This window comes from Homalodisca vitripennis, chromosome 5 (assembly GCF_021130785.1).
Source record: "Homalodisca vitripennis isolate AUS2020 chromosome 5, UT_GWSS_2.1, whole genome shotgun sequence".
Classification (NCBI taxonomy): domain Eukaryota; kingdom Metazoa; phylum Arthropoda; class Insecta; order Hemiptera; family Cicadellidae; genus Homalodisca; species Homalodisca vitripennis.
Window position 1 is genome coordinate 72,425,345 of NC_060211.1, and position 13,548 is coordinate 72,438,892.

The 13,548-nt window shown below is 39.7% G+C and overlaps 1 protein-coding gene across 1 annotated transcript; it reads left to right on the plus strand.

The window, feature by feature from the left end:
* The first annotated feature begins 2,097 nt into the window (after positions 1-2,097).
* Positions 2,098-12,559, plus strand: LOC124363512 (serine-rich adhesin for platelets-like). The gene is made up of 5 exons (XM_046818759.1): positions 2,098-2,156; positions 5,646-6,992; positions 7,026-7,057; positions 7,169-11,170; positions 12,537-12,559. Exons 1-5 carry the CDS (start codon positions 2,098-2,100, stop codon positions 12,557-12,559), a joined length of 5,463 nt encoding a protein of 1,820 aa, XP_046674715.1.
* Positions 12,560-13,548: the final 989 nt, after the last annotated feature.

Genomic DNA, 13,548 nt, shown 5'->3' on the forward strand with positions numbered 1-13,548 from the left:
GTTCAATTCAACCCGGAGCTACTACCGGATTTAACCCTTCATAAATATTACCTTGAGGATGAGGTTAATAGTTGCCTCTTAACGAATCGGGATTGACCCCTGGGGGTATTTCGGTGGAGCATTTTCAAGTGCTTCATCATCCCCTGTGACCTTTTGTAAGTGACTGTAACAGTTCTTATAATCATAACCCTACAAATAATTCTTTGTTTAAAGTTTGCTATTGACGATGCAAGGGTTGACAGGATAACAGGATTTCGGATATTTGCTATCGTTATGGTTACAAAAGGTAAACACTACGTTTCGAGGATTGGAATCCATCCTCTTCGTCAGGTGGGGGAGGTATTAGTACATACAAAAATAGAGAACAGAGAGAAGAGAAGATGGGAAAGAAATGGGTTCAAACAAACCTAAAAGCTGCTTGAAGTATAGTCCAGGCGTTGGTATTGCAGAGCATTTACAAAAGAAACATAAGAAAAATCCAAAAGTTAAAGAATGAAAGCAAAGAAAAATGTACGTACATGTCGATCCCTTATGTGCCGGGAAATATAATATCAGAACCGCTTTTAGAATACAAAATACTCTAGGACAAAATATCATAAAAACCAAACCAATAAATGGCACACAGGACTAAAAAATTTGTGTTTGCAGTATAAAGTTTTCTTGTAATTAGGGAATACATAGCCGAGACAAAAAAACCATGTGAGAAATTAAAGAATGTAAAGAAAATACGAAATTGGACTAGTAGAAAATGTAAAATTGCTCAACATTGTTGGTCTGAAGCTCATCAAATGATAAAGGATGAAGCCAACATAATACACCTCGAGGAGAATGTTTTAAACGAAAATTTATTGAGGCCTGATATATAAAATTAGCAGACCGCTGGGTCAACCTACAGTTAGTGTTAGACCACTTTGGGTACTAATATTTAAAAAAGAACTAACTAGGAAACCTAATAATATTACACCAATAGAAACCTCAACCAACAAAATGCGTATACATACCATGATACTACGGTCTAGAACCCACACATAGGGCCGGAAGCGGCTTGCCTTTACCCCTTCCTCCTCCTGACCATCGTCTTCCTGACCCACTGTTTCAGATGACACGATGCGATGCCAAAGAATGAGCCGAAATCGATTTTTGTGTTAGTATCCTATTTTGACCCGTGCCGGTGTGATGTGTGATTTGTACTCGTGACTTGTGCTCGGGACTTGCATTCTCTGCAGTGACAAACGCCAGTACTAGACTCCAAGCAGCTTTTGGGTATGTTTGAACCCTTTTCTTTGCCTTCTTTTCTTCTTTCTGTTCTCTATTTTTGTATGTACTAATACCTCCCCCACCTGACGAATAGAATAGTTTCAAATCCTCGAAATGTTGTATTACACCTTTTGTAACCATAGCAAATGTCCAAAATCCTGTTACTATAAATAAATTATATGTATTGTATTCATTATTTACAAACAATCTTATAATTCCCACCCATTGATGATAAAAACCCTCTTAAAGATATGACATAGGTATGAACAATAGTCAAATATGAAATAATAAACCATTTCTATAATATTTAAGAAGATATATAGTAACGACTGGACTGTCATATTGTGATAATTGTAAATTTCTCTCGTTCCAATTATATATCTGATTATATTGAATAATTTAATTTAGTTTTTAAAAATTTTGCATTTAAAATACTTCTACCGGATAAGACGGAAGAAAAGATATATTTCATACCTAGCCGTCATTTTTAAATGCAAAAGTGAAGATGCATGGTTGCGAATGGCCGAGATGATAAAATCTACTAAAAATGAGATGACATTACTACAATTTAAAACTAAAGTTTAAAATATAACCAGAAATAATCGTAATTTTAGGGTTGAGTTTCTTTATACCAGTCAACTAATTAATTCCTTTCTCTCTCATTAACATATTTGATACCAGACGAGATGGAAGCTCTGCCTGCGGCGGTTCTAAATGGGTTATTTTGTTTGATATCTGACGATGAGACTTTTGAATTTCCTATAAAGTGTTTATTGGCCATTCGCTTTTACCCCAAAGGTTGGCTAGTGTCCTGTCGAAAGACAGGGTCAGGATGTCAGGATGGCGTGCGAGCTGGAGGATGATCCTGTCTCTGGTTCTTGTTACTCTCCTTCAAACAGGTACGCTATCAGACAGATGTTATGATATGTCATAATAGCTTACTTATTCCGCCGTAGCGTATCAGGTTAGTGTTCTGAAGCTTTAAGCCTTATTGCAGGCCTCTGTTTGTTAACAATTGACATGGTTCTTTAAATCCATAAATTCTTAAATAACTTAAGAAGCTTCTTTTGGATGAATAATAATTGTATTGATCTAAAGATTTTAGCAAAAAAATCAATCACGTATTGGATATTTGATCAAAAACAAATTAATTGTAGAAATGCTGATATTGTTTTACTGTTCTATATGATATACTGGTTTAAAGGTATAATCAAGTTTGCTTCTGAATTGTTATATAGTGGTGACTCCCACGGGTATAACGGTGTACGAACAATCTAAAGATGCCCGTTCGATTATAGACTGTCACTGGGTCAAAACTCAGCCCAAAATTGTAGGCTTATTCAAAGTTTTAATGTTTTCCTTTTCGTTAAGGGTGCTACCTTCTAAATGTCACGTTTAATTTTCAAGTAAGAAAAACACTTTTCATTTTGATACACTTTTGGATGCGGCGTTAATTTTTAAAAATTTACTAGATTTTGTCCATATTTCTCAACTACAACTTTTTGAAAATATGTCATGAATATTTTACTTTAATAACTAAAATAATATTTAAAAGATCTTCGCAGTGTTGAGCAAAAATACTCGCTAGGATTATTATAATTTGATTTTAAGACTGACAACACACATAAGAATTTAATTAGTTACCAATCTTAGAAAGCCAAAGGCAAAAATCTTGTAGTGTAAACTACTCTATTAATTAATTACGAATTTGATATCAACATTGAAAGTTTGTCTACAAATAAGAAAACTATAACACATAAATTTTGCTTAAATATGGTTGAAGTTTAGCAAAATTAAAATATACCTCCCAGCACATTGATGAGACTAGTAGTGGCAAGTAACTGTCCTTTCGGCCGAAAATTTTCCAGCGATTTCGAAGAAAAAGTTATTATCATTGCTAATACGACTTTCTTAAAGTAACGTAAACCAAAGTTTTATTTCAAAATGTTCACTAAAATTTTAAACAAGCCAATATTTTTAAAATCATCTTTTATATTTTCGTCTTTGGGTCAGTTTCTAGTGTTATAGTTGTGGCAAAGAACAGAAAAAATATATCTATATTTAATTAGAAAAATTACTACGAGATAAATCTGGAGGCTTACTATGGCAAGAGTGCTCCTTGAGCGGAGGAACTCTCTGCAGTCTTCTCGCTGGTCCAGCCCCCAACATCACTGACTTAATATCCTCTTATTGATGCAGAATGTCCTATTGAAAAAGTAGACACTGCAGAAAATTAAGAATACTATGCTGTAGCTTTGGATTTGATTCGAATATGCCACTATAACCTACTGGGACAGATTCCTTAGACAAAATTAAAAGTGCTCCTCAGGGCAAAAGCTCCAGTGTTAAGATTATTCAGTAGCAAATTAAATTGTGGAAATTCACCTTTGATTTACGACTGAATGACAATCATTGGTACTTTGTACAGTGCAAATTTTTGAGAATATGAGTGTCCAGAATTTTTTCGGAATTTAAGTGACTTCAGGAATTTCAATTCCATAAGGAATATTTTAGAAATATTTATAAAAAACTTTTCCACCATGAACGACTTTATAACTCGAAAGAAGTTAAGCCAAAATTGAGAGTAAGTATTACTAAGATCTGGTAATCACTATGGTGAAAATAAAAAAATTTTGATCGTATTGATAGTAAATGTTGGTCTCTTAAAAAGCTTTTTACTGAAGTAAATAATAATACAAATTCCTTACCGAATATGTAAGAAAAAGTTGTAAACCTTTAAATATGAGTTAAATTTAAAACAGAGGACTAAGATTTCTGAAGAGGTTAAATTTTAAATACATTTTTATTGCCATTTGCATTTAGCATTTAGCTCGGGAATACATTTTGAAGACAAACTGTGCTTCGCTGAAAAAGATGTATTTAGCTGTCCTTCATGATTAGGTGAACATGGGACATACTAAATTCATATGTAGGCGGAAGAAGATCAGTGATGATGTTAAAAGACATCTGATATTATTGGATTTTTGCGTGATATCTTGAATTGTAATAAGCAACTTAAAATAGTTTTTAGCTCAGTGAACTGCAGTGACTCCGTCGAGAATCCAAATGTATTTATGCCTATTGGATATTTTGTGTGTCACCTGTTATGAAAAGTTAGTTTTGAGTTGAGTTTTGAATCATGAAAAGAGTAAAGGAACTACCTATAAATCGATAAAAACAAATACAACTGGTTTTAATTCCTGTAGCGGAAAAAACACTACCTCAAAGTGAAGCTCGCCTCTGTGCTGCATGGTGTCATCTCGGGTGTTTATTTTCCAATCATTCTTGTTCGTCATTAAAATCTATATTTTCATCATCCAGTGCAACTTCAACCAGACTAATCTGATTAATAGTCCTCCATTGGTTTGGTGGAGCAAAAAGATTTCAAATTGACCCGGCAAACTATCCTGTGTTGACTCACAGGAGTTTCACTGAACATTCATTATAATTGGTGAGCAAAACAATATTGTAATCAATACATAAATAAGTAATATTATTTGACTAATTACATTTTAGGGAACCATATATGCTTATAATAACACTTTTCTTGTAAGGTTTCCTGATTACGAGATACCTAAATATTTATGAATTTATTAATCTGATATCCATTAGAGTCGTTAAATTATTATTGTTGTATAAATTACACAGCAAGAAAATCTGGTAGAAACTAATATTTTAGTTTCAATATTCCTATAACTAGCAATAAAATCAAACTTTTTCCGACTGCGCAATAATACTTTTTGTTTCAGTTAAAATGAAGCACTGTTAAATAAGTGTATAATTTTCTCATTTAAGATATAACATATCAGATAAATCCTGTAGAAAGAATCAACATAATAACTAGGTACATTATAAAAGGTTTAGTTCCCTAATATGACTTAGAGCTAATGTGCTTCATTTGTGTTTCAGGTTTGGCATATCCCATCAATGATAAATTGCGAATATCGATTAAAGAAATCCTCATTAATTCGTGTAACAATGGAATTCAATTTGATGTGGCACTGGAAACGATAACAGGATTATTTCAAAAGGCTCTAGAACAAGATAAAGACTGTACCTGTTCCAATACTAATTTAACTTCAGCATCATTTACAATGACCAATGAAACATTATCAACGCCATACAATTCCACAAATACGATACTCTATAATCCATCGAACAGCGCCACGTTTGGCAACACCTCCTCATCGTCTGGCACAACAGGATCATTGTATAGCACCGCAACATCAAACACAGACAGTTCAACTAATAATACTGCGACAACAGGTGTCACAAGCTCTTCGTCTACTGCAGCAACAAGTACTGGTACCACATCTAAAAATACCACCATGACTGGAGCCACAAGCTCAACTTCCAGCACCGCAATATCAAACTACATCTGCTAATAGCGCCACTGCCGGTGCCACAAGCTCGTCATCTAGTATAGCAACATCAAGTGCTGACAACACGTCCACGAGTACCACCACAACTAGTTCAACAAGCACTTCGTCAACTGCCGCAACAAGTACTGGTACCTCATCTACAAATACCGCCATAACTGGAGCCACAAGCTCAACTTCCAGCACCGCAATATCAAGCGCTGCCACTACATCTGCTAATAGCGCTACAGCCGGTGCCACAAACTCGTCATCTAGTACAGCAACATCAAGTGCTGACAACACGTCCACGAGTACCACCACAACTGGTGCGACAAGCACTTCGTCTACTGCTGCAACTTCAAATGCTGGTACATCGTCTACAAATACAGCCATAACTGGAGCCTCAAGCTCAACTTCTAGCACCGCAACATCAAGCGCTGCCACTACATCTGCTAATAGCGCTAATGCCGGTGCCACAACCTCGTCATCTAGTACAGCAACATCAAGCGTTGACAACGCGTCCACGAGTAGCACCACAACTGGTTCAACAAGCTCTTCGTCTACTGCCGCAACTTCAAGTAGTGGTACCTCTTCTACAAATACCGCCATGACTGGAGCCACAAGCTCAACTTCCAGCACCGCAATATCAAGCGCTGCCACTACATCTGCTAATAGCGCCACTGCTAGTGCCACAAGCTCGTCATCTAGTACAGCAACATCAAGCGCTGATAACACGTCCTCGAGTACCACAGCAACTGGTTCAACAAGCTCTTCTTCTACTGACGCAACAAGTACTGGTACATCGTCTACAAATACCGCCATGACTGGAGCCACAAGCTCAACGTCCAGCACCGCAATATCAAACGCTGCCACTACATCTGCTAATAGCGCTACTACCGGTGCCACAAGCGCGTCATCTAGTACATCAACATCAAGTGCTGACAACACGTCCTCGAGTTCCACAACAACTGGTTCAACAAGCTCTTCGTCTACTGCCGCAACAAGTACTGGTACCTCTTCTACAAATACCGCCATGACTGGAGCCACAAGCTCAACGTCCAGCACCGCAATATCAAACGCTGCCACTACATCTGCTAATAGCTCTACTACCGGTGCCACAAGCTCGTCATCTAGTACAGCAACATCAAGTGCTGACAACACGTCCACGAGTTCCACAACAACTGGTTCAACAAGCTCTTCGTCTACTGCTGCAACTTCAAATGCTGGTACATCGTCTACAAATACAGCCATGACTGGAGCCACAAGCTCAACTTCCAGCACCGCAATATCAAGCGCTGCCACTACATCTGCTAATAGCGCTACTGCCGGTGCCACAACCTCGTCATCTAGTACAGCAACATCAAGCGCTGACAACACGTCCACGAGTACCACCACAACTGGTTCAACAAGCTCTTCGTCTACTGCCGCAACTTCAAATACTGGTACCTCTTCTACAAATACCGCCATGACTGGAGCCACAAGCTCAACATCCAGCACCGCAATATCAAACGCTGCCACTACATCTGCTAATAGCGCTACTACCGGTGCCACAGACTCGTCATCTAGTACAGCAACATCAAGCGCTGACAACACGTCCACGAGTTCCACAACAACTGGTGCAACAAGCTCTTCGTCTACTGCTGCAACATCAAATACTGGTACATCGTCTACTAATACAGCCATGACTGGAGCCACAAGCTCAACTTCCAGCACCGCAATATCAAGCGCTGCCACTACATCTGCTAATAGCGCTACTGCCGGTGCCACAACCTCGTCATCTAGTACAGCAACATCAAGCGTTGACAACACGTCCACGAGTAGCACCACAACTGGCTCAACAAGCTCTTCATCTACTGCTGCAACATCAAATACTGGTACATCGTCTACTAATACAGCCATGACTGGAGCCACAAGCTCAACTTCCAGCACCGCAATATCAAGCGCTGCCACTACATCTGCTAATAGCGCTACTGCCGGTGCCACAACCTCGTCATCTAGTACAGCAACATCAAGCGTTGACAACACGTCCACGAGTAGCACCACAACTGGCTCAACAAGCTCTTCGTCTACTGCCGCAACTTCAAGTAGTGGTACCTCTTCTACAAATACCGCCATGACTGGAGCCACAAGCTCAACTTCCAGCACCGCAATATCAAGCGCTGCCACTACATCTGCTAATAGCGCTACTGCTGGTGCCACAAGCTCGTCATCTAGTACAGCAACATCAAGCGCTGACAACACGTCCACGAGTTCCACAACAACTGGTTCAACAAGCTCTTCGTCTACTGCTGCAACATCAAATACTGGTACATCGTCTACTAATACAGCCATGACTGGAGCCACAAGCTCAACTTCCAGCACCGCAATATCAAGCGCTGCCACTACATCTGCTAATAGCGCTACTGCCGGTGCCACAAGCTCGTCATCTAGTACAGCAACATCAAGCGTTGACAACACGTCCACGAGTAGCACCACAACTGGTTCAACAAGCTCTTCGTCTACTGCTGCAACATCAAATACTGGTACATCGTCTACTAATACAGCCATGACTGGAGCCACAAGCTCAACTTCCAGCACCGCAATATCAAGCGCTGCCACTACATCTGCTAATAGCGCTACTGCCGGTGCCACAACCTCGTCATCTAGTACAGCAACATCAAGCGTTGACAACACGTCCACGAGTAGCACCACAACTGGTGCAACAAGCTCTTCGTCTACTGCTGCAACTTCAAATACTGGTACATCGTCTACTAATACAGCCATGACTGGAGCCACAAGCTCAACTTCCAGCACCGCAATATCAAGCGCTGCCACTACATCTGCTAATAGCGCTACTGCCGGTGCCACAACCTCGTCATCTAGTACAGCAACATCAAGCGTTGACAACACGTCCACGAGTAGCACCACAACTGGTGCAACAAGCTCTTCGTCTACTGCTGCAACTTCAAATACTGGTACATCGTCTACTAATACAGCCATGACTGGAGCCACAAGCTCAACTTCCAGCACCGCAATATCAAGCGCTGCCACTACATCTGCTAATAGCGCTACTGCCGGTGCCACAACCTCGTCATCTAGTACAGCAACATCAAGCGCTGACAACACGTCCACGAGTAGCACCACAACTGGTGCAACAAGCTCTTCGTCTACTGCTGCAACATCAAATACTGGTACATCGTCTACTAATACAGCCATGACTGGAGCCACAAGCTCAACTTCCAGCACCGCAATATCAAGCGCTGCCACTACATCTGCTAATAGCGCTACTGCCGGTGCCACAACCTCGTCATCTAGTACAGCAACATCAAGCGTTGACAACACGTCCACGAGTAGCACCACAACTGGTTCAACAAGCTCTTCGTCTACTGCTGCAACATCAAATACTGGTACATCGTCTACTAATACAGCCATGACTGGAGCCACAAGCTCAACTTCCAGCACCGCAATATCAAGCGCTGCCACTACATCTGCTAATAGCGCTACTGCCGGTGCCACAACCTCGTCATCTAGTACAGCAACATCAAGCGTTGACAACACGTCCACGAGTAGCACCACAACTGGCTCAACAAGCTCTTCATCTACTGCTGCAACATCAAATACTGGTACATCGTCTACTAATACAGCCATGACTGGAGCCACAAGCTCAACTTCCAGCACTGCAATATCAAGCGCTGCCACTACATCTGCTAATAGCGCTACTGCCGGTGCCATAACCTCGTCATCTAGTACAGCAACATCAAGCGTTGACAACACGTCCACGAGTAGCACCACAACTGGCTCAACAAGCTCTTCGTCTACTGCCGCAACTTCAAGTAGTGGTACCTCTTCTACAAATACCGCCATGACTGGAGCCACAAGCTCAACTTCCAGCACCGCAATATCAAGCGCTGCCACTACATCTGCTAATAGTGCCACTGCTGGTGCCACAAGCTCGTCATCTAGTACAGCAACATCAAGCGCTGACAACACGTCCACGAGTTCCACAACAACTGGTTCAACAAGCTCTTCGTCTACTGCTGCAACATCAAATACTGGTACATCGTCTACTAATACAGCCATGACTGGAGCCACAAGCTCAACTTCCAGCACCGCCATATCAAGCGCTCCCATTACATCTGCTAATAGCGCTACTGCCGGTGCCACAACCTCGTCATCTAGTACAGCAACATCAAGCGTTGACAACACGTCCACGAGTAGCACCACAACTGGCTCAACAAGCTCTTCGTCTACTGCCGCAACTTCAAGTAGTGGTACCTCTTCTACAAATACCGCCATGACTGGAGCCACAAGCTCAACTTCCAGCACCGCAATATCAAGCGCTGCCACTACATCTGCTAATAGTGCCACTGCTGGTGCCACAAGCTCGTCATCTAGTACAGCAACATCAAGCGCTGAGAACACGTCCACGAGTTCCACAACAACTGGTGCAACAAGCTCTTCGTCTACTGCTGCAACTTCAAATACTGGTACATCGTCTACTAATACAGCCATGACTGGAGCCACAAGCTCGACTTCCAGCACCGCAATATCAAGCGCTGCCACTACGTCTGCTAATAGCGCTACTGCCGGTGCCACAACCTCGTCATCTAGTACAGCAACATCAAGCGTTGACAACACGTCCACGAGTAGCACCACAACTGGTTCAACAAGCTCTTCGTCTACTGCTGCAACATCAAATACTGGTACATCGTCTACTAATACAGCCATGACTGGAGCCACAAGCTCAACTTCCAGCACCGCAATATCAAGCGCTGCCACCACATCTGCTAATAGCGCTACTGCCGGTGCCACAACCTCGTCATCTAGTACAGCTACATCAAGCGTTGACAACACGTCCACGAGTAGCACCACAACTGGCTCAACAAGCTCTTCGTCTACTGCCGCAACTTCAAGTAGTGGTACCTCTTCTACAAATACCGCCATGACTGGAGCCACAAGCTCAACTTCCAGCACCGCAATATCAAGCGCTGCCACTACATCTGCTAATAGTGCCACTGCTGGTGCCACAAGCTCGTCATCTAGTATAGCAACATCAAGCGCTGACAACACGTCCACGAGTTCCACAACAACTGGTGCAACAAGCTCTTCGTCTACTGCTGCAACTTCAAATACTGGTACATCGTCTACTAATACAGCCATGACTGGAGCCACAAGCTCGACTTCCAGCACCGCAATATCAAGCGCTGCCACTACATCAGCTAATAGCGCTACAGCCGATGCCACAAGCTCGACATCTAGTACAGCAACATCAAGTGCTGACAACACGGCCTCGAGTACCACAACAACTGGTTCAACAAGCACTTCGTCTACTGCCGCAACAAGTACTGCTACATCGTCTACAAATACCGCAATGACTGGAGCCACAAGCTCAACGTCCAGCACCGCAATATCAAGCGCTTCCACTACATCTGCTAATAGCGCTAATACCGGTGCCACAGACTCGTCATCTACTACATCAACATCAAATATTAACTCACCATCATCTTATATCGCTTATTCAAATACTCCTAGCAACTTGTCTTTAGTTGCAGAACCTATTTTTACAAATTCTAATGGTACATTTTCTTCGTCTACGCTACAAATTTTAAATCATACAGTAGATTCTCATAACGGACACGTTCATAATGAGACCTGCCTGTGCGGTATCTCCCTGCCTGACGAACACAATTTGTCATATAATAACAAAAGCCGCCACCCATTATTTAGTGGTACTTTTGTCTATGGAATCCCTATGACTCCGCAAAATTACAGCGGAATACTTAACTCTAGCACAGTGTTATCGAAATCAAGTGTTTCTTCAGATAAAACTTCTCCTCTTCTCGATATAATTTTTGGTCCTAAAAATGCAACAAATACTATAATCCCAATATATGGTTCAATTAATGAAGGAAGTAACAGTAACATTAAATTAAATTCTTCCTTGCTTCAAATATTGTCTAAATCTTCTAATCCTTCGTTAGTGAACAAAAATGACACCAACAAAAGCATATACGTTGTACAGAAAACGTTTATATATTCATAACACAATTTAAACATTTTACAACTCATTTCAAGATTTAAATGATCGAATGAATAAATAAATTATTTTAATATGTATATATTATTTTATTTAAATTAACTTACATGTAAAAAAGCAGTTTATTTTTTAATATTTAGTATAATTTTAAGCATGTGAGTTTGATTGTAAAATTATTATTGTGCTTCTAAAATAGTAAATATGTAAAATTTTATTCTATATTGTAAGCAATAAAAATGTCTAATATAATATTGAAATTTATACTATTCTTCATTTGATAACGTCCTTAATTTATATGAGCTACAATTTCTAATATGCCATAGCTTATTTCATAAGTAAACCAAACTGTTGAAAATTTACTATTGTTTTTATATTTGGGATCGGGACAAATATTTGGTATTTTTTTACATTTGTTTGTCTGTAACTTGACATTGCAGGTTATTAATATTTAATTTTGTAGAAGATGATTTCTTACCTTAATTGTACTCGTATTATTGGTTTTTTTTTATTGTTATCGAATTTGCCATCAATTTGTTATTGGAGTTTGTCAGTTCCATCAGCATGGGCTGGATTACGGTAGATGATAAGAGATAAAACAAAATGTGCAGATCAAAGTTGGACTGTAGTTGAGTAAAATATTTCTTATCTATTGGCGAATAATACGGAAATGCAAGCAAGTTGTCTAATCTTAAAATACAAAAGTAAAATCTTGTCTAGTCTTGATACGGAAAACACTTATTACTTACAGACAGAGCGGATTGCTTTTCGATGGTTTATCATTAACAAAAATGATCTTTTATGACAACGCATGATGTTAATCATAAGAAGAGAAGGATAAGTAAAATTATTTTCCTGCCCTTCAAGCTCATTGTACATATTTATATGCAATACATTTTTTGTTCCAGAAACTTCAAAAAGTCTTTGTTGATGTTGATCTGCACAGATAACTTTATAAAGATGTAAAGAAAATTTTATTATTTGGTCCAATGTGTTTTATATTTAATACTATAGGTACAATAGGATTGATGTGTAACATTGTATATTCCACCTAAAGTCGTGGTTATTTCATTATCAGTTTTAAAATCGCTATGATCAAGAAAGTTTCTGCAAAACCTTTTGTATCATAAAATACCATTACTGTACATTCATCTCTGCCGGGGTTCCGTAAGCGCCTTTATATCTAAGCCATGCCACCTTGGAAGAAAATGATATTATATCTGCTCCTGTTTCTTGAAGTCAAATCTAATAGGGGATGGTACTCCCTCATATCTAGACTATGAACAGCCTTTAACAGTAAGGACGTTCTTCCAACTCCAACAATCATCTTCTGCAGTAGACAAAACTTATCTATTCATCCTTTTACCCTAATATCTCGAAAATTGCGTTCAGCGATGTGCCCTTCCTGGGCATACGAAGTATTACCCAAATGTAAGTGACATATCAGTTTTTGCTATACTCAGAGTAAGTTCAACTTGAAGGTATAATCCAGTTAAAATTGAAACCTCCTGGAGAGTATTTCTGTTACATACCACCCAATACCAAAACACCCGAGGCACCAAAAAAATAGAAAAGATACATACAACATTGCAAATACAAGTCACACTGCACCACAACGCGATCCGACGACTAGACCTAAGAACTTCCACTGGTGGGTACAATGCATCACTAGTGAACTCTATTGATTGGCATTAGTTAGTAATCATAGTGAGACTTCCCAGTTTTTACTGTCTTTGTGCTCGGTTTTGTTCTTAATTTAAACATTTTTCTTAGATTGTTTTTCGTGTAATTTTGCGTAAACGTTTTAAAATGGCCGCCATTTTGAATCTTTTGATTTTTACCGCAAATAGTTTGCTTATTGGAGCAATATTCTGCTGCAATATGCAATATTTTAAATTCTATATTTGCCAAATTTTAGTT